This window comes from Kogia breviceps, chromosome 5 (assembly GCF_026419965.1).
Source record: "Kogia breviceps isolate mKogBre1 chromosome 5, mKogBre1 haplotype 1, whole genome shotgun sequence".
Taxonomy (NCBI): domain Eukaryota; kingdom Metazoa; phylum Chordata; class Mammalia; order Artiodactyla; family Physeteridae; genus Kogia; species Kogia breviceps.
The window spans coordinates 84,450,014-84,470,338 of record NC_081314.1 but is presented as its reverse complement, the minus strand read 5'-3'; the positions used below and the strand labels follow the sequence as shown (position 1 = coordinate 84,470,338).

At 40.0% G+C, this 20,325-nt stretch overlaps 1 protein-coding gene across 2 annotated transcripts in view; it reads right to left on the bottom strand.

The window, feature by feature from the left end:
* Window positions 1-10,920, bottom strand: part of GSK3B (glycogen synthase kinase 3 beta) — a 206,149-nt gene extending 195,229 nt beyond the window's left edge. For both annotated transcript variants that reach the window (XM_059064749.2, XM_059064750.2), the window contains exon 1: window positions 10,765-10,920. In XM_059064749.2, the coding sequence (XP_058920732.1) occupies window positions 10,765-10,852 (88 nt within the window). In that variant the 5' untranslated portion in view covers window positions 10,853-10,920. The remainder of the gene's footprint in view (window positions 1-10,764) is intronic.
* Window positions 10,921-20,325: the final 9,405 nt, after the last annotated feature.

Sequence of the window (20,325 nt, the reverse complement as noted above, 5' to 3'; positions counted from 1 at the left end):
TATTGAATAGGTTTGGTTTAAACAACTACTTAACATTTATATTGTTCAGATTTCTGTACTTGCTTCATGTTGTTGCTTCATGTTGGCATGGTAATCACTTGATCACAATGATACTAAGTAACCTTCCAAACATCTTGCCTCAGTGTCTAGATAGTGAAAAGGTGAGACACCTACCAAAAAAGTGTGTCAGCTTCTTAACTACCCTTTTGGAGCAAATGTGGAAAAACAACCAACTAAAAACTTTTCAGATACACTTACCAAACAGTTAATACTCCAGGCACTGCTAGCTGATGTCATGAGACTATGTTAGATAAGAACTACTCAGGGATGCAAAGAGACGGGATCCAGGAAATAGGACAGTGGACTCTAAAGAGCAATGAAAGAAGTTAGAGAATGACAGCTATACAGCAGAGGCCTGGAGAACAACCAGGCCAGATCCCAGAAGGACAGCACTCCAGGAAAAGAATGGAGGGTAGGGCCGAATCTAGAGAATGCTTAATAAAATTTGAGGGGAAAAAAATGAAGACTGTGACCATTGAAAGCTGTGCAAGAAAAAGAAAATGGCAACAAAAAAGTGTAAAAAAAAGTTGAAAGTAAAGGAAACGTGATCGTCACTTCAGCCAAAAAGTAGAAACTATCCAAATGTCCACTGACTGATGAACATGTAAACAAATGGTGGCATTTCCATACAATGGAATATTATTCAGCAATAAAAAGTAATGAAGTACTGATAAATGCTACAACATGGATGAACCTAGAAGACATTATATGAAGTAAAAGAAGCCAGTCACAAAAGGCCACATATTTTATGATTCCATTTATATGAAATGTCAAGCATAGGCAAATCCATAGAGACAGACAGTAGATTAGTGGTTGCCTGGAGCTGGAATGAAGGGAAATATGAGGAATGACTACTAATGGATACAGGGTTTCTTTTGGGGATGATTAAAAATGTTCTAAAATTAGATTGTGGTGATGGTTGCAACACTCTGTGAGTACTGGAAACCACTGAACTGTACACCTTAAATTAATGAATTTTATGGTATGTGAACTATATCTCAATAATGCAGTTTTTAAAAGGAAATGTAATCACTGTACACTATTCACCTTAATGTCTAGATATTGAGTACTGATGATCTGAATAATAATTTAAATAAATAATTATTTAACTAAATATGGTGGTATAATTACATTAGTAAGATAGTAAAAGGGAGATGGTGATGACAATAATATTTAAAAATAATTTTAAGACATAGACAAATAGTACACCAATTAAAATTATGATAAAACTACTACAGGAAATAGCTGTCATAGTTAAGGTTGCCTCTGAGAAACAGAAATGAGGGAGAGGAGTTATGCTTCTATTGAGACTTTCTGCACTATTTGATTTCTTTAAATCATATGATAGAGTGTATTACTTAATTAAAATTTTTTTTAAATTTTTTAAGACTAAGGAATGCTTGGTTTAGGAGCGGAATGAAACCATGCGCTCTTAAAGAGGTAAAAGGCACAGGCTTCATTGACATTGACGCACTCTGCGCCTCTGATCTCTCAAGAGAACAGGTTTTCTCATCTAAGATGTTCAAAAAATGCAAAGTTAAAGGAAAATATCAATTATCTTTTATCTTTTTCTTTACAATGAAATAAACAGCTACTTCAGCAAGAACACACATAATATCTACTTGACCTTATAGATCATTTCTCAAATACACAGAGTGACAAATATTTTAAATGTGTCACTAAGCGTTCATTGGTTATGCCTATTATCATTTTACCTCTTATTACCAAGAGAAGCACTCTCATCTTTGTATTTACTCCCCATCCAACTCATATTCAAAAAATAAGGGTTTAGTAATCTACTAGGATGAAAAACAATAGCAATTTTCTAGAATAACTGATTTAAATTTTGTTTTAATTCTAACACTCTTATGCTAAAGCCAGTGTTAATTTAGGTCTGTATACACAAAATGTAATTTTATAGCAGAAATAACCTGTAAAGATTCTGAATATCTATGGAAGAATACTTAAGAAATTGGAATGCTGACTGTCTCCAGGAAAGAGGACTGGTAGTTACAGAGCAGGAGGAGGAGGAAGACATCACTGAATACTTTTAAATTTTGAATCATGTGAATAAATTCCATTTTTAAAAGCAAAATATATAAATAAGACAAACATGGAATTGTCACATATATACATATAATTTATTATTATTATTGAAACCCTACCAACTCAAAGCTTCTCTCTTCCCTTCAGAGTTTAAATAATGTGTAAAGTGCAAAAGCTCTGAAATTCTAGTAAGATAGCAAATGCACCTACAATACCGTCAGTCTGATGCCAGGCATAACTCCAGCACTCCAATTCTCCAGGTGCTGCCTTTATGAATTCAAAAGTCTAGGATTAGCAACTCGACTTAACTCAATATCTTCCACACAGATCATGAAGAAAGTAGTTAATCAGTTAAAAAGAATTAACTGATTTTATGGAATAAGGGGAAGTAGAGGGAGTCACATTTTTAAAAGATAGGTTAGCCTTCCTTAGAAAGAAATCTGAAACATCTTCTCACTTATATTAGTCAATTAAGCCCCTAAAAATTTCTTAGACCTCCAAAAGAGAAAGAAGTACTTTGTTATGACTGTCCTTTTTCTTCAGGTCAACAATTAAGATACCCACCTTTTCAATTCTCATTATAGAGGCCGTAAGTGTATTTGGTAAAGTGACTCTCTAACAGCTAATCATAATTCATAAGAAAGCTTAAATGTCTCCATGCAGTGCCTTCTAAGCATTCCACAAAGGTATGGGCATGTCAAAATCCAAACAGCAACTCCATATATACCACAGAAGAAAAAATAAGACAACAAATCTTAAATCAGATAAAGTGCTTTTGCTGAGTAATATACATAGATGGGCAATGGAAGAAGAGTTGGAAACGATACTCTGGGCTAGCATACTGAAGACTTTAGTACCTTCATCCGTATCACTGAAAGCCAACTGGAATTGGTCAACCAGACAGAGATGACCCAGTTCTCTTCCTCATCACTTCAGGTAACCAAGAAATTAGAGACTGTTTAATGCAGTGAGAAGTTGAGAACCCCAGCTACCCAGAAGAGACCTTCCTGCTTCCTGTCCTTTTGAGAGAGTGAAGTTAGTATAATTTAACCTTCTCTAGACTAAAATTTTGAACAATTATCAGTGTTTCCCCTGGGGTTGTGTGAGGCTACACTAAGTAATCCCAATATGCTTGTTTTCCTGAACTGTCTGTCTATACTTTTTAGAAGGTGTAATGCTTAATATCAGTGTAATTCACTCCCTTCTCACTTGCAGTCAAAAAAAAAAAAAAAAAGACAAGTGAATGACTTAGAACTATGTGTTATAGAATAAAAAAAGATCTCTAAATAAAAGCCAAAAAATAACCTATGAGGAAAGAGCATTCACCATTTGTGTGGGGATTTTAGCTATGCAGGAGCCTTTTTGGTTCACTTCCTGATTGTCAAATACCAACGAATTCCAAAAAGGTGATGTTCCAAATAACCCAACTGCACATTGATGCATAGCTGTTATTCTTTAACAACAAGTACAAAAACAACCTGAAGGCTCACAGTTCCAGACATAACAAGTGTCGGATAGATACTTGACTAATTGGTTGTGTACATATAATAAAATTTCATGAAGTTTGTTGTCAAATATTAAAAGAAAGAGTAGAACACTTCAAATACTTCACAACCTATAGGAAGAGATAGAAATAATCCATAATAATGGCTAATTTGGAGAATCACATTCTAATATTACCTGGAAATATAAATACACCAGATTTACTTACGATCAATCAGTACGTTTCAATAAAAACCAGTGCTCCAACTGAACATTAAACAAAAAGATAACCATATACTACTTATTTTTCTTTTTGTGCTGACATAAGCCCTAACATTTTCATTTTCAACGTTTGTCTTAACAAGTTTTCCCTGAAATCTTAAAAGAATTGAGAATTTTTTCCCATGTAACTATAAGTAATTAAATACTATATTTGCTAACAGGCATGTCTGAAACTAATTTCAAAAGCAGTACTAATCATGAAAGTCTTACACAGTCACTGCTAAATTATCAATGAAAGACTATCCTAAAAGAAAAGGCACTTTAGCTTATCTCTGGAATCCAAGTGTTAAAGCAACAGCAATCCATTCTCTATAAAATATACAATAAAGAGCAAGAACTCTAGAATCAGAATGCCTGTATTTGAATTCCAGCAGAGTAATCTTCTAGTCAGGTAATCTTGGACAAGTTGCTTCACTTCTCTAAATGTCATTTACCTATCTATAAGGTGGGGATAATAGTATTAGCTACTTTGTAGAGTTGTAATGATTAAAATGAGCTGTTGCATGTAAAGAATTTGGCAGATTGCTTATCAGCATTTAATAAACATTCAATAGACATATCACAAGTCAATCACGTTATTATTCACAGCCCCTTTCTATTAAAGCAACCTACTTATTTTTGGCTTCCTAAGCCAAGGAATTCAACATGATACAATTAATGGTAACGAAAAAATGGAGTATTAATGTTACTGCTTTGCACCAATGTAACCAATATTTTTGCCTGCCTACCTACCATCTCTTTGGCGTTAGGGCATGCTTATTCACTCCTAGGACTGTAAGTTCATTTAAATTACACCACCATCTAAAACACAAGTTTCTATGGGAGTTTGCTAGTGGCCTGATGGTTAGGATTCTGGGCTTTCACTACTGTGGCCCGGGTTCAATCCCTGGTCCGAGAACTCAGATACCACAAGCCATGTGGTGCAGCCAAAAAAATGTTTAAAATTTTAAAAATACAAGTTTCTAGGAAAATAGTGCCTCGTTCATCAGGAATGTTAACTTTTAATTATTAAATTGATTTGAAAGGACAATCAAGAAATTAACAACTCCAAACTATATTAATAAAGGAACACATTAAAGGTTCATATTCATGCCATAGTTGGCCATGGTATCCTGAAGACAAAAGGAAAACCTGGTTTGGCAAAATTAGTTTCAAAATAACCAAAACATCATTGCCTCAATATGATCACACTAAAATGCTTCTAAGAAAACTATTCAATACAAAAATATAAGATTCAACCATTTACAGAATTTCAACTTGCACACACTTTGAAAGTACACTTTTCTCCCCAAAACATAAGCAAAAGTCTGAAAGGAGATCATAAACTAAGAATCCAAATCTACAAAGTGTGTCTTTGTATCTTGTTTCAGACCAAGTATATTACAGACATGAACATAAACTGAAATAATTTACTGAATGTCCATCACGTGATGAATTAACTCATTTTTAAACTCATATTAACTCATTTTTTTAAAAAAACTAGAATAAAAACTCAGTAATAAATAGAATAAATATCCCTTTATTTTATCAATTTAATGGTAGGAAACTTGGAAAAACAAATTGTTCTCCTTTAACTCTGTCAGTTTTTCCTTGCTATTTTATTCACACAGGTCTCCATATAAATATACATTTCTACATCACACTCAACCAAGGTCAAAGACAATTTATATAACCAAAGATGATTTGTACAACCCAAGATAGAAGCAAAGATTGCAACCTCTACTTTAAAACCAGTGAACCATGAAAATGCTTCTATCCTTGCAATCATGCAAGGTTCCCCCTCCATACTATCCCCTCCAACCCTCCACCCCAAAAATAGGCTAGAAAATGATGCTAAACATTCCAATAAATTCATTTACTCATGGTGATTACGTTCTTAGGAGAACAATATCTGGGAAATCAGGTTGGTTCTGTTAGTACCAGCATATAATCCCATCACACCCACGTGCTCTGCCCCTCCATTCTCCTATTGCAGGGTGGAGCATCACAAGAGACACCACAATCCCACAGCCTGCCCAATCCCATCCCTGTCCCACAATCCCGTGAGAGTTATTAAATGTATGGAACTGCGGCACATGCACGTTTCACAGCCTTCTCTACACATAATGCACACACAAAAACAGAGCTCCCTTGGTCTCAGAATCTGCTGCTGACACTTAAGAAACTCTGGCTTCCCCAATCTTGCTGTTTCTCCAAAACAGTATCTCACACCAGCAACCTAAGTCCAAAACAAGGGGCAGACAGCACAGGATACAAGTATATACTGATTTTCAGCTGAACTATGCAAGTGAAATGAGAAGACGTCGCCTCATTTTCTAAATGCAATTCCCAATCAGTCATAAATTGATCTGTGAACCTCTGGGTTCCCTTGAAGTTTTTTCTTAGTACCTGTGGCTTAAAGTCATTTCACAATTAGCATTCTAGAGGTGCATGTAACGAGAGAGCATGCAATTTTTATATGAAGGTCTAGTTTTTTTTTAACAACTCTGGAAAGGTCTGGTTGGGAAAGGAATGAAAACAATGAAAATAAAAGTCTGGTTTTCAGTTTCACACATGAGCTCTCTTCCACAATGGATAATCTAGAAATTGGTTAAATTCGAATAACCTTATTTATATGTCACAAAGAGATTAAATTTCCTTGGGAATAGAGAAACTCTAAGTTGCCACCTGCTCTTTGGTTTCAGTCGCCATACAACTAAATACTGCACAGTAATATGCAACTACTATTAATTATTCACTTCACTAAAAAAAAATTGATCTAAAAAAGTTTTATATGAGGAAATAACTTCTCCTTGACTTAGCTAGACAACTAGCTAAATTTTCACTAATAGTTTATCAAAATGATTTATTACTAATATTTTAACCAAAAATCACCATAGACAGTCCCTTACTTTCTCTATTTTGAGTAAAATATCATGTGATTCTACAGAGAACTTCATAACTATTTACATTTATTTAATAACACTTGAATATGTATGAGGACAAAAAAATGGGTTCACCATAGCGAGTTAAAAAAAAAAAAAAATTCAGGGACTTCCTTGGTGGCACAGTGGTTAAGAATCTGCTTGCCGGGGCTTCCCTGGAGGCGCAGTGGTTGAGAGCCCGCCTGCCCATGCAGGGCACGCGGGTTCGTGCCGCGGTCCGGGAGGATCCCGCATGCCGCGGGGCGGCTGGGCCCGTGGGCCGTGGCCGCTGGGCCTGCGCGTCGGGAGCCTGTGCTCCGCTGCGGGAGAGGCTGCAGCGAGGCCCGCGTATGCAGGGGACACGGATTCGAGCCCTGGTCTGGGAAGATTCCCCATTCTGCGGAGCAACTAAGCCCGTGCGCCACAACTACTGGGCCTGTGCTCTAGAGCCCACGAGCTACAACTACTGAGCCCACACGCCAGAATTACTGAAGCCCGAGCACCTAGAGCCCGAGCTCTGCAACAAGAGAAGCCTCCGCAATGAGAAGCCCGTGCACCGCAACTAGACAAAGCCCACGCGCAGCAACGAAGACCCAATGAAGACAAAAAAATTTTTCAAATATACTGTTTTAAACTTAGCTCAACAAAAAAGGCAAAAAATACTTGTTATAAAATCAACTTTTAATTTCTGCTGGAGTCTGCATATTACCATTATTTTAAACACAAGGTTTACTTAAGAATAACCATTATTTATGAAAAACTAGTTTTAAGCATGTACCAAAGATTAAATTAAAGGCTGTATAAAATGTCTAAAATTTTTATGTCACAGTTTAGCCCAAAAAATATTTTCATTGTTTTCAAATAAATTACCATCGGGTTATTATAACTAGGTTTCAAGTGTGAGGTTTTTGAATCTACATAAAAAATTATTTTCTTTTTTAGGACTTTAAATGGAATGCATATAAATAAAAACCTTTAGTTTACTACTCCTGAAAATAAATCTGACAGTCTGGGGTTCAGAAAAATTAGAAACAGTTCAAGACTGTAAAGTTAAATATCATTGCCAGTAACCAACTGATGCCTCTGAATTTCAAGAAAACCTATTGTATATTAAATTTTTTAAAAGTGAACTCAACTACCCTCTCATCTCAGCACTTTCTCAACTTTCCCATTACAATCAACAATATAAGTTGGTGGTCAAATCTTCCAGACCAGTAACATCAGAATTTATTTTTAACTCCTGACTCCTTCCCAAATATTTCCCCTTCAATCCAATCCAAAGCCCTGCCAGTTCTTCATTCACACTGTCTCACAAATGTGCTTTCATCTCATTTTCACACTTTATATTCCCTCATTCTTCATGACATACCCTACTACTCCCTAAAATGGCTCTGATATGTCTTGTTTCTAACCCATCAACTCAGCTGCCCAGATCGTCTTCAAATATTTCGTTCAGCAACCTACAGTAAATACCAATCTCTCTTGAATCTCAACCAAACTCTTACAGGTCCCCTTTGCCCTCCATCAGTTAACACGTTTCTCAAATTCCACCTCTTCTTATTTTCCTATTTAGGCCCCTTTCATTCAGATTTACTAACCTGCTTTATAAATACAGAAATCACTACCTCTGTGTGTCTGTCCATTCCTTCCATCTAGAATCCTCTATGCTTCTCTGTCCATTCAAGTTACTGCCTCCTTTAACACCTGTCTTAAAACACACCTCTACAGAAGTCTTCTCTCTCTGGACCTCTACCTCATCCCTTCATTTCTTGTCCCTCATAACGAAGCATTCTGTTTGCATTTATAATCTTCCAGCCATCATGATATTGTTTTCACATTTGACCTATAACCTGTCTCAACAACTGACAAGCTTTTCAGGCCAAGGACTATAATTTCTTATGTATCTCTCATTTGAACAGGGGTCCTTTAGAACACTAGCACTCTAACAAATGCTTAATTACTCCTCTTTCTTCCAAAATGTCCTTAAAGTCAGGGTTGTCAAAAACACATAATTAGCACTGATCTCCAACTTTTAAAATGTTAGGTTGACCTATATGGTAACAGAAAAGTCAACATTTTAACCTGCACACTTTGCAAGAGTTACTCCATCCTCAGGCAACATCCACACAGGATTCAAAGAGAATCCTGGAAACTAAATGAAAAGTCCCCAAATTTAATATTATAAGCTATCCCATTTTGCTCTCTGAAATAGGTCTAATACATTAATTACCTAAAATTGATTTCGAGTGGTTTTTAAACCAAGATGAAAAACATCCTAACACTCCAGTACCACAAGAGGCTCTTAAGTAGCTATTATAAGATTTGCTTCATCATAGCAGAAAATTACCCCAGAATTTTTAAATATTCCTCTCAAATGACCCCATGAAGTGCTTAGAAAGCTTGACCATTCCCTGAAAGATGCATCATCAGCTTCCCTCTTCACATACCCTGCATTCTGAACTAGCTAGTCACCAAAAAAAAAAAAAAAAAAACTTAACTCTCAAAAATAATCTCCCATTCAGTTATTACCTTAGACTACCCTGTTTCAGGCAAGTTTCAAAAGCCAAAATGAATAGAAATCCTGAGTTCAAATAAGAGTGATCATTTTATGTTGCTTAAGGATATAAACAATTTCATATAACAGCATATACTTTTTAAAACTCTCAGTTCAATTCTCTCCTTCTAGGCAGCGAAACAGTTTTTCTTTGCCCTCATCATGCCCCTTTCTGGAGGAATAAGGAAACAATATAGATATTTTTGTCAAATTCTGTAACACTGTTTAAATAAACTGTCATTAACTACCACATAAACATATCCACATACAGAGAACATGAGAACACTGGACACTTAGTATAGACTTGGACACTCAACATAGACTTTTCTGCACAAATCAGGGAAGACGGTACAGTCTAGTAACAACCTTGAACACAGCCCAAGTATTCCTATTATATGCAGGACCACAGCCTTCTGCAAAACCTATGATGGAAAGGTCTAAATCCATATTCTTCTAACTCCATGGTCTTAATCTAAATTCAACAGGAAACAAATGCAAGAGTATTTTAAATAGTCTTAAGAAGGAACCCCTGAACTCCAGATCATTTAGCAAGTACTGAGTGCAATGGCACACTAACACTGAACTTTAATGAGTCAGTGACAATTAACATTCAACTTAGCATTTGGCAACATGACAATACAAGTCTCAATCAAAACTTGGACGTACTTCCAAATTACCTTTTGATTAAACGTTAATTCTATAGTAGTAGATTGGTCATGTCAAAATGGGAAGGTTAAGAGATAACATATTATACCACTTATCCAATTTAGAACAATGCATGTTGAGATACTACTGCTACTGCATATCAACCAGCCCCACCGGTCCCTTCTAAAGGGAAGAATCAAAGCTTGCCTCCAAACCGGAATGTGGTTACGAGCAAGTTCATCTCTGGATTATGAACACATACTTTGTATAGTCACATAGGCAAGAAAGAAATGTTACGAGACAGTGACATTTAGCTCCTCTATTAAGTATACAAAACTATGATAACCCCTCAGACCTGAGCTAACTAAACTACCCCTCATTCCAAAAGACACACTCTGCAAAGGCACATAATGGTTTATGAGTCTTGTCCTTCGCTTTATTCAAAAGGATGAGCAAGTAAACACTTCCATCGCTATTCTAAGATGGAAAAACTCAACCGCTTGATAAAGCTATCAACTGCAAGAAAACTATATGAAAAGAACTAAGTTTCAGATCGAATCATCCAAATAAAAATCATATTCCCTCAATTCAAGGTTAATAAGACCGGGGGAGGGGATATGGGAGGAGAAAAGAGGGAGCTGCCTCATCCTTGACTGAAGACAGGTTTTTGCCCTTTTCCATTACCTCCGACTATTATATCAGAAGGTCTCATATTTTAAGATCCTGATATTTTAAAGTCTCTTATTTAAAGGGTGAGGTGGGAAAGGGGTGTAAAATAAAATCAATACTCACTGCTAACTTTCATACTGCCAAAAGCTGAAGGCTGCTGCACTGGCTTGCAGCTCTCCGCAAAGGAGGTGGTTCTGGGCCGCCCTGACATGATCACTCTCTTTCCGAATCACCTTCTTTTCCTTCCTTCCTCCTTTTCTTCCTTTTGTTTTATGTTGGGGTGTTAGGTTAATGATAAATGCAGCATTAAGTTCTCCCACAAGAAAAAGACTTCGTCCTCTTGGCTTTTCACTCCGTTTGTACAGCTATTTAAAAAAGCAAGCGATGTATTTCTCCTTGAAGACAGATCAGTACGGATATTTAACATATAGATGATCGGGAGCTGGGAAAAAAATACAATTCTTTCCCCTCCCTTTCCTTAGAGGGGAGAAATGGTTGGGAGGTCCTAAAAAATATATATCACGTGAAACGGGGTCAGATACTTGATTGAAAATAAGTACTCTGAATATTATATTTTCCTCGGGGATTTTTTTTCCGAGTCAATGAAGAAGGGAAGCGGCGGAAGGATCACGAGTCTCACGCTTGAAAAGAAAGGGGGATGGGAAGGAGGGAGGGAGAGGGAGGGGGTGGCTCGGAGATGCGTCGGGAAACGCTGCGGCTCCGACAGCGGCGGGATCCGGCGGCCTGACGGCAGGGGCCCGGCGAACTGGCAGGCGGCGGAATCGCGAGTCAGTCAGAGGCGGGCGGTGGCGGTGGCGGCGGCTCCTCTCCTCATTGCGCCAGGAGCAGCTGCACTCGGCGGCTGGATCCAGCGGCCATGGCGGCGGCGGTGGCGGAGGCAGCTCCCTTCAGACCCCAGGCAGTGGTTCCTCGACTGCTCCCCATACGCCGGGGACATGGGAACCCAGCAACCGCTTCCGTCCCTCGGGGCCCCCGCCCCCGTCCAAGGCACCAGCGCGACCGCCCTCCCGCCCCTCGCTTCTGCACGGTCCCGCTCAGGAAGTGTCCGCGCTTTGCCCCCAGCCCGGGCCCTGTCAGTGACTGCGGGGCCGGCTCCTCCTCGCTTCCTTCCTTCCTTTGTCACTCGGCCCGGGCGGCGGCGGCGGCGGCGGCAGCGGCAGCGGCAGCACAAGCCTGCATTCGCCCGGGTCGGGGGCAGCTCTGTGTGAGGAGTGCCGTCTGCGCAGCCGCCTAGCTTTTCCCCACTCCCCCTCCCCCCTCCTACTCGTCCTCCGCCTCCTTCCTCCCCCACCCAGCCTTACACCGCCCAGCGCCCCCGCGTCCGCGTAACAGGCGTCTGGGAATCGCCGGCCGAGCCGAGTGTCCTCCCCCTTCGTCCGGGGAGCCGAAGCCCGAGCGGAACCAATCACGGATGTCGTTTGTTTGCGGATCCTCCCGGAAAAAGCCGATCGACCTGAGGAGCCAATTAGAAAGTGTCGCTGGAAATTCACGCCCAAGGACGGAAAATGCCGAAGATAGCCGACCGAGAAGAAGGTGGGTTCGCCTTGTCTTGTGGCTGGCTGGAGGAGAAATTCGACAATGGCAACAGTGACCAATCAGAGTCCCCGGCCCTCAGAAAAATGCTTGAAGAGTTAAGGACGGTGAAGCCCGGAGTCGCTGGTGAAACCGCACGGCTGGGCGCCGTGGCCGCTTTGTAATTGGCCGAAACTCCGCTGGGAGTGCACCTCCCTCGATGATTGGTGAAGGAATGGGGCTTCCGAGGACAGTCTGGCCAGTCAGGACGTCTCCTCCCTCGACGAGGTGGGGAGAAGTTGAGAGCGAAGGGAGGGCATCTATAAAGCACCTTCTCATTGGCCTGAAGCTCTGGAGCCGGAGTCGGGGCAAAGGGGAAAAGGAGGGAGGTCGAAACCCGTAGCGGCAGCCAATCGGCCCTCGCTGCCGTCCAATCGCAAGACCTAGCTGCAGTGTGATTGGCCTTCGGCCTCCGGTGGCGGTCCCAGGAGCTGGGAGAAGCGCGACTGGGGTCGTGGCGGATGGTTAGACGGGCTCGCCTGCGGCTACTTGCAACTTATGTGGAAACCGCTCATAGGGAGCGCGAGCCCTTTGCGAGCCGGTGTGAAACTGCTGCGGTCGGCGGCGCTGGGCTCGGAGCGCTCGAGCGAACCGAGGGTTGAGGGGTCTCTCCCCACCCACTGGAGGCTCTCGGCGGGGCGGGGCTAATTCTGCGCGCCCGAGGCTCCCCTCCGCCCAGGAGAGCGCGTCCCGAGCACCGGCGTCTTCCCGGGAAGGGCCAGACGGATCCAGGGCGCCTCCCCGGCTGGGTGCGAGTTCTCGGGCGCTAAACTGAGAACAAAGCTTCCAGAGACGCAGCGCCCCTCGGCGGCCGTGCCCCGCCCAGTCGCGGAGGCCATTGATAAGAGTGAGGGCGACTGCGCCTCGTGCGCCAGGCCAAGCCAGGCCAAGCCCGGCCTTCCAGAAACGCCCCTGAGAAATGAGCTCATGCTGGCTGCGCGCGCTCCTCGGGCGCAACTGCCCAGCGCAGAACGGGCCCCAAAAGCAGGTGAGGGGAAGTGCCGTCAGGTCGGATATCCCGAAGACTCTGAGGAAGCGGGGAGTCAGAATAGCCCTTAGTAGTTTTTGGTTCTTTGCAACTAGGGTGATCTATAAAAGTACTATATAAGTTGGTTTCGCATGTAGGCCAGTGGTCAGATTCCTGTGGTTTGCCTAAGGACAGTGAGGTATGGCTACAGAAAAAGTAGAAAGGACAGTTGCCATCAATCCCGTGGTGTCTGTAATTTCCACCTGCAGAGTCATACCTTTCTGTTAAGATACTATCTCTGGGAGCACATATAAAAATACACATACTTGGTCAGGTTAACTAGCTGTTGCTTTGGAAAACTGATGAGGAACTTGGGACAGAACAAAGTAAGCTTTGATGGGAGAACGGAAAGGTCTAGATAGTGTTTGCAAACTCAGATGTCTACAGGGGCCAGAAAAGCAAAGCAAATGAGTGAAACTGGCCTGGTGTAAAACAATAGGGAATGATAAGCAACGTGGCAAATTGGAGTGTCCGTGCTGTAACTGAAAGGAGCAGCTGTTCGGCTGTAGCAGATTGTTGCCCTGAAGAATGTGGATCCAGTGTTCTGAGGTATTCTGTTCTTTTCCCCCAAGAGAAACCGTAAAGCAGGATTTTTGTATGAAATCCCTCGATTTTTACACCAATATTTCCAAACCCTACAGGCCGAATTGAAAACATCCCAGGGTAGACGTGGCCAACATGCAATCAATTTGTAATCTCAAACCTGGACTTAGGTTTTTTTATATAGCCCAGGAGTGGTAGCAGCTCTTGTTCTTTGCAATGAAGAGAGAACATGAGGCCACTGGATGTCATGGAGAAGGGTAAAAACTGTTAAAAGCAAACTCAGAGCATGGCAATTTTGTCAAATGATTGTTGCCTCTCCCTGCAAACTATTATGAAAGACCTTTGCCACTAGTCCCTGAAACACTGAGGCAAAGCTCGAAATCCTGCCTTCCACTTTACTCCCCATCCCTATTCCCAGTTATACCAGCAGGGAAGTGAATAACAAATGTTTAGGTTATACAAATTGGAAACACGGCTCTTCTTTTGTATATAATAAAGTACAAAAATAGTCTACCTTAAGGTTATGATTAGTAGCTTTACTGTTGCTGCCTGCAAATATTTTGAACTGATGCTGTTTAAAATTAAAAAATCTGACCAAGAAGAGGAAAATTTTATGAGAAAAAAGAAAGTAGTTCAATCTAGAATTAGGACATAAGGAGGGAGAAGTTTAGGAGAAAATATAGAACAACTGAAATTAATATTCCATGATTGTTTCTCTGACCTTTCAAATTCTTCCTCTACCTTCCAGCCTGGTGTCAACCATTTATCAGTTGTTAATAATTTTAATAGTTAATGCTTCTTGAGTGTTTATAATGTGGCAGACAACTGTTCTTAAGTGCTTCACACATGCTATCTCAAATTATCATTGTATGATGTAAGTACTTTTATCACCTCCACTTAAAATATGAGGAAACTGAAGGTCAGAAAGGTGTACTGACTTACCTAAGGTCCACAGAGCTAAAGCAGAACCAGGATTCAGATCTCTTGTACTTCTCTCTCAAACATAGTCCCCACCTCTCCTGGTCTTGCTTTATCTTAAACTCTAAGCCTTATGTCTTCAACTGTGTGTGCCTGGTTGTGAATACATCCCCTAGTTTGGTTTCTAATGGTTTGGTTTCCTTTAGGGCTTATCAGGTGGTCCATTGCAAAAATCAGTGATTCTGAACCACAGTAACCAACCAGAGGAATAGAAAAAGATGAATATAGGAAAGCTGGGTGATACAGAACAGGTAAGTAGTGTAGCAGACGGGAAAAAGAAAAGAGGTTGGTGAGCCTGTCCACAAGGTAACAGTTATAAATTAAAATGCACAATTAACTGGCTTCTTTAGTAATTACATGTATTTGTATAGCACTTTGCACTTGGGAAGTACTGTTACGTTAATGAAGTTTACGAAGTACTGTTAGGGAACTATTATTATGTTTTTACAAATGAGGAAACTACACAGTAGAGTAAGTGAGTTGCTCAGAATCACTTAGCTGCATTTTTAATTGAAACTAGAAGAAAATATACGCAGGTTTAATAATGAAGATAGCAAATAGAATATAAGATGCTGTTTATTTAAATGAACCCAGGGTCAGTCAGTACAAACAGAAGTTCACAAGCAAACTCTTCCTAGGGCCTCATTTAGTTAGCCAACATATATTAAACACCTAAATGTTGTTGGGTGCTGGCCTTCAAAATTTAATAAGATATTTGCAGATATTTGCAGTCAGATACTATAAGATGGAAAAGAGTTTTTTAGTAATGAACCCTAGGAAAACCCTCCAATAACAAGGTCAATGTGAAGATTAAGAGGATGGAAAAAATTTTGCATTTACTGAGTACCTGTTCAGTCCTTCCCTAAACCTCAAGAGACAGCCATTATTAACTCTTTCGTTAATAGATTGGGGAGGGGGGATAAGCAATCAGTACATTGATCAAGGCCACACAATTAGAAAATGGCAGAGCTGGGATGGAATCTACAGACGAGTATATTTGATCCAGCTTCTTTATACTAGATTACTCTGCTCTCCATCAAAAAATAATATTGTTTATCCCATTTATGTAAAATTGCATATGTGTGTGTGCTTGCACACCCACACGTAAGAGTCTAGAAATATTCATTTTGGTGGCATTTTGGATGATACTTACCGTATTCATGATTTCCAGTATTGTCTTCACTTTCCACCTTTACATAAGAAACAAAATACTTAAAAAGAGAAAACAAAGGTAAGACTGCAGAAGAACCAAAGAAAAGAAGTAGCAGTGTGAAATTGCTCAATTTGATTAAATCAATTTGATTTATAGGACACTGTGCCAAGTCTTAGGAATACAGGAGTGCGAAGATGAATAAAAGTCATTCAGAGGTGACTGTCTTGCTGCAGTCATAGGGGGAGCTCTTGTAGAGTGGAGACGTGTAAACAGACAACACTACAATGTCATCTGGGCAGCTATGGAAGAAAAGTGGCCCAGAGATCATTTTCCAAGTTGTATTTAAACTACCCGTCTCCAAAGTTGCGTGTATATACCCAGAGGTTGTATGGGATGATCCTTTGGAATGCTAGAACTACTAAATCTTATTTTTATCTTAAAATGTAAGAAATTACCTTTCCAGTGGTTAATTTACTGGTAGACAGTGGTGCCCTCCTCAGTCCCTATGTCAAAGGAAGGGGTCACATGGTCCACCATACAGTTTTCCTAAAGGAAGGGTATGAATCCACAGCCTAGAAGGGATTGTGAATATACTGTACCCTCCTGCTTTTTAAAAATTTCAGCAACATACGACACTTTACTTGTGCTTAATTAATGGATTTGCAGTCATATTTGATTTTTAACTAACTTGACCCTCATAGATTGAAAATGATTTCTGCAAATAAAGTGTAGATAAAAGAACAAACAAAATGGCAAAGCTCACATTCTACTCTTAGTAGGAACTCTTCATCAGTCACATCAGTAGGTTAAAAACAATAATGAGCTAATCAAATTTGACAAGAAGTAGGCCTGAAATTTTTGGAATTCTCAAGAATTTGTTTGTTTGTTTGTTTGTTTGGTGGTACGCGGACCTCTCACTGCTGTGGCCTCTCCCTTTGTGGAGCACAGGCTCCAGACGCTCAGGCTCAGCGGCCATGGCTCACGGGCCCAGTCACTCCACGGCATGTGGGATCTTCCCAGACCGGGGCACGAATCCGTGTCCCCTGCATCCGCAGGCGGATTCTCAACCACTGCGCCACCAGGCAAGCCCAAGAAATTTTGAAATGTGAACCATCCACTATTTTTTAGTCAAAGTTTACCCTAAGGTTAAGTATGACATATAGCTAATGCCAGTGTGAAGTCTTCACAATTATCAAAACAATTAAAGACTATGCATCTGGGACAGTTAATAATTTGGGGGGTGGGGGGTTAGCGGTGAGAATAAAAAAGTATTGGGGGTACTTCCCTGGTGGTGCAGTGGTTAAGAATCCGCCTGCCAATGCAAGGGACACGGGTTTGAACCATGGACCAGGAAGATTCCTACGTGCCAAAGAGCAGCTAAGCCCGTGTGCCACAACTACTGAAGCCCACGCACCTAGAGCCTGTGCTCCACAACGAGAGGCCACAGCAATGAGAAGCCCACGCACTGCAACAAAGAGTAGCCCCCGCTCACCACAACTAGAGAAAGCCTGCGCGCAGCAACAAAGACCCAACGCAGCCAAAAATTAATTAATTAATTTTTAAAAAAAGTATTGGGCCTTAAATGTTGTTTTAAAATATTGTTTATTTTGCCTGTTATCCTTTTTTATTCCAGTATATGTCTTATATATACATATCATATTAGCTCAAGAGTATATGTTTTATAAATATGCAGAATATTTGGGGGTTAGCTCAAGAATATATGTTTTATAAATATGTAGAATATTTTGGGGTTCATATTAAAATTTTTTAGTAGTACAGTATAAGAACAAAAAAATTTGTAGACCACTAGGTTTTTGTTGGGGTTTTTTTTGTTTTTTTTAATAGATCTTTATTGGAGTATAATTGCTTCATGATACCATGTTAGTTTCTGTTGTACAGCAAAGTGAATCAGCCATATGCATACACATGTCCCCATATCCTCTCCCTCTTGAGCCTCCCTCCCATCCTCCCTACCCCACCCCTCTAGGTCATCGCAAAGCAGTGAGCCAATCTCCCTATGCTATGCTGCTGCTTCCCACCAGCCAACTATTTTACATTCAGTAGTATATGTATGTTGATGCTACTCTCACTTTGCCCCAGCTTCGCCCTCCCACCCCATGTCATCAAGTCCATTCTCTGTCTACCTCTTTATTCCTGCCCTGCAACTAGGTTCATCAGTACCATTTTTTTTTTTAGATTCCATATATATGCATTAGCATACAGTATTTGTTTTTCTCTTTCTGACTTACTTCACTCTGTATGACAGACTCTAGGTCCATCCACCTCACTACAAATAACTCTATTTTGCTTCTTTTTATGGCTAAGTAATACTCCATTTTTTATATGTGCCACATCTTCTTTATCCATTCATCTTGTAGACCACTGTTTTAAACAAAGATTAGTTTTTAGATGATGGAAGGGAAGAACATTCTAGGCAAAAAGTTATGCAATGGCTGAAATATATGTTACAGGGTATTCAGAGAACTGGAGGTTGAAATTATGTAGCATGTAAGATCTGGGCCTAGAGAAAAGAAGGAAACTATCAGATAATAAAGGTGTAGTTAAGTAAATTGTGTTCTACTAAGTCCATATTATGTAAACAGAAAAAAGAATAAATACAAAGACTAATAGCAACTCAATAAAATATAGAACTTGATTGTATATTACCATATTTCCAATTCTTCAAAATATGAACATTTGGATCAAGATTGAAAAGGAAGACAGAAATTAGAATAATTTTGTTAATATATTGGCATATTATAGATGAAAATATTCACTTTAACTGTTTTCATGTCATATTTTTACAATAAATTAATGTTTGTTGGGTTTTAAAAGGGAATTGGCTCCCTTCTTTTCTTCAGTGTGATTCACATATTCCTCAGAATGTCTCTCATTACATGGAATTCTTAACAAAAACTCCAAATTCTCAGCAAAGCTTTCCAATGCTAACATTTCTACTGATAATCCTTTGTAATATAAATTACATACTGTATTAATAAAACTAGCCAACATTTGTTACATGCAAGACATCTGCTAGGCACCTGATATAAAGAAGTACATGAGCCACCTGAGTGGCTCTGTGTCCTCGGTGAACTTATCCTCTGGGGAAACAACCTCATGAAGAGCTAAATAAGTAATTATTTAAGATCATATTTGAATCCATAAACAAGTTGTAAGGCAGAACATAATTTGCTAATATGGTTGTTACTCATGCTCAAGTGAATTGGTCATGCTGTCCTATTTAAAATAGGTAAATGGAGGACACTTCATTCTAAAGTGAATCTTAAAGGATGGGTAGTAGGATTTGGAGATGAAGAAAGGAAAGAAGAAGTTAACTATTTTCTTCCACTTCATTTCCAACCCATCAGACAAACCCCCTTCTTAGTAAACTTAGGTGGATCCAGCTGTCAGAGCAATTAAGGACAGTGTGAGTCTGTCCATTTGACTGTAGGAAAACCAGTTTGGCTAGAATAGAAAGCCGATAGAGAAGACTAATGGAAGATAAAGCTTAAAAGGTAGTTTGGGGCCCGATTTGAAAAAGCTTTGAATGTTACACCAAGAAATCTTGTAGACAGTGGAGAATTATGGGAGGTAGCAGGTGTAAGACATTGTCACTGCAGTAGAGCCTCTGGGGTAACATACTGTGTGGTTTTTGCCGTTGCTGAAAATGTGCCCAGGGTAACAAGACAGCATATTTGATCATGCTTCTTATAACCTACGAGGTGTGCTCAAATGGGAAAACAATGGATGACTACCCCAAAAGAAGAGGGACAGTGTTTGAAACATTGCATTGCCACTATGAAGTAGACTCTGGTTATATTAAAAGTTTCATATCAAGCCTTTGATCATATAAATACTCTCTAACATCTAAAGGAGTATACTATCTAAAATAAAAAGAAAGCAAACACTCGGTGAATCCTTTTAGTTTTTTATGCTTGTCATATTTTTGCTCCAAAGAGGGTATAATCATGCAGTTAATACATTATAACTGATTAGATTATTTTGAGCTGTTTCAATTTTATTTCTTTTACTCCATTTCTATTCACAATTTTAAGAAAGGGCTTCTTGGGCTTCCCTGGTGGCGCAGTGGTTGAGAGTCGGCCTGCCAATGCAGGGGACGCAGGTTCATGGCCCGGTCTGGGAGGATCCCACATGCCGCGGAGCGGCTGGGCCCATGAGCCATAGCCGCTGAGTCTGCGCTCCGCAACGGGAGAGGCCACAACAGTGGGAGGCCCGCGTACCGCAAAAAAAAAAAAAAAAAAAAAAGGGCTTCTTTAGACAAGAGTAAATATTTCCACATTGAACTGAATAAGTGAATTCACATGAATTGAAAACAATAAGTGTGTATTGATTGAATACTTTGACTTAAGTATACTTCTTTACAACATTC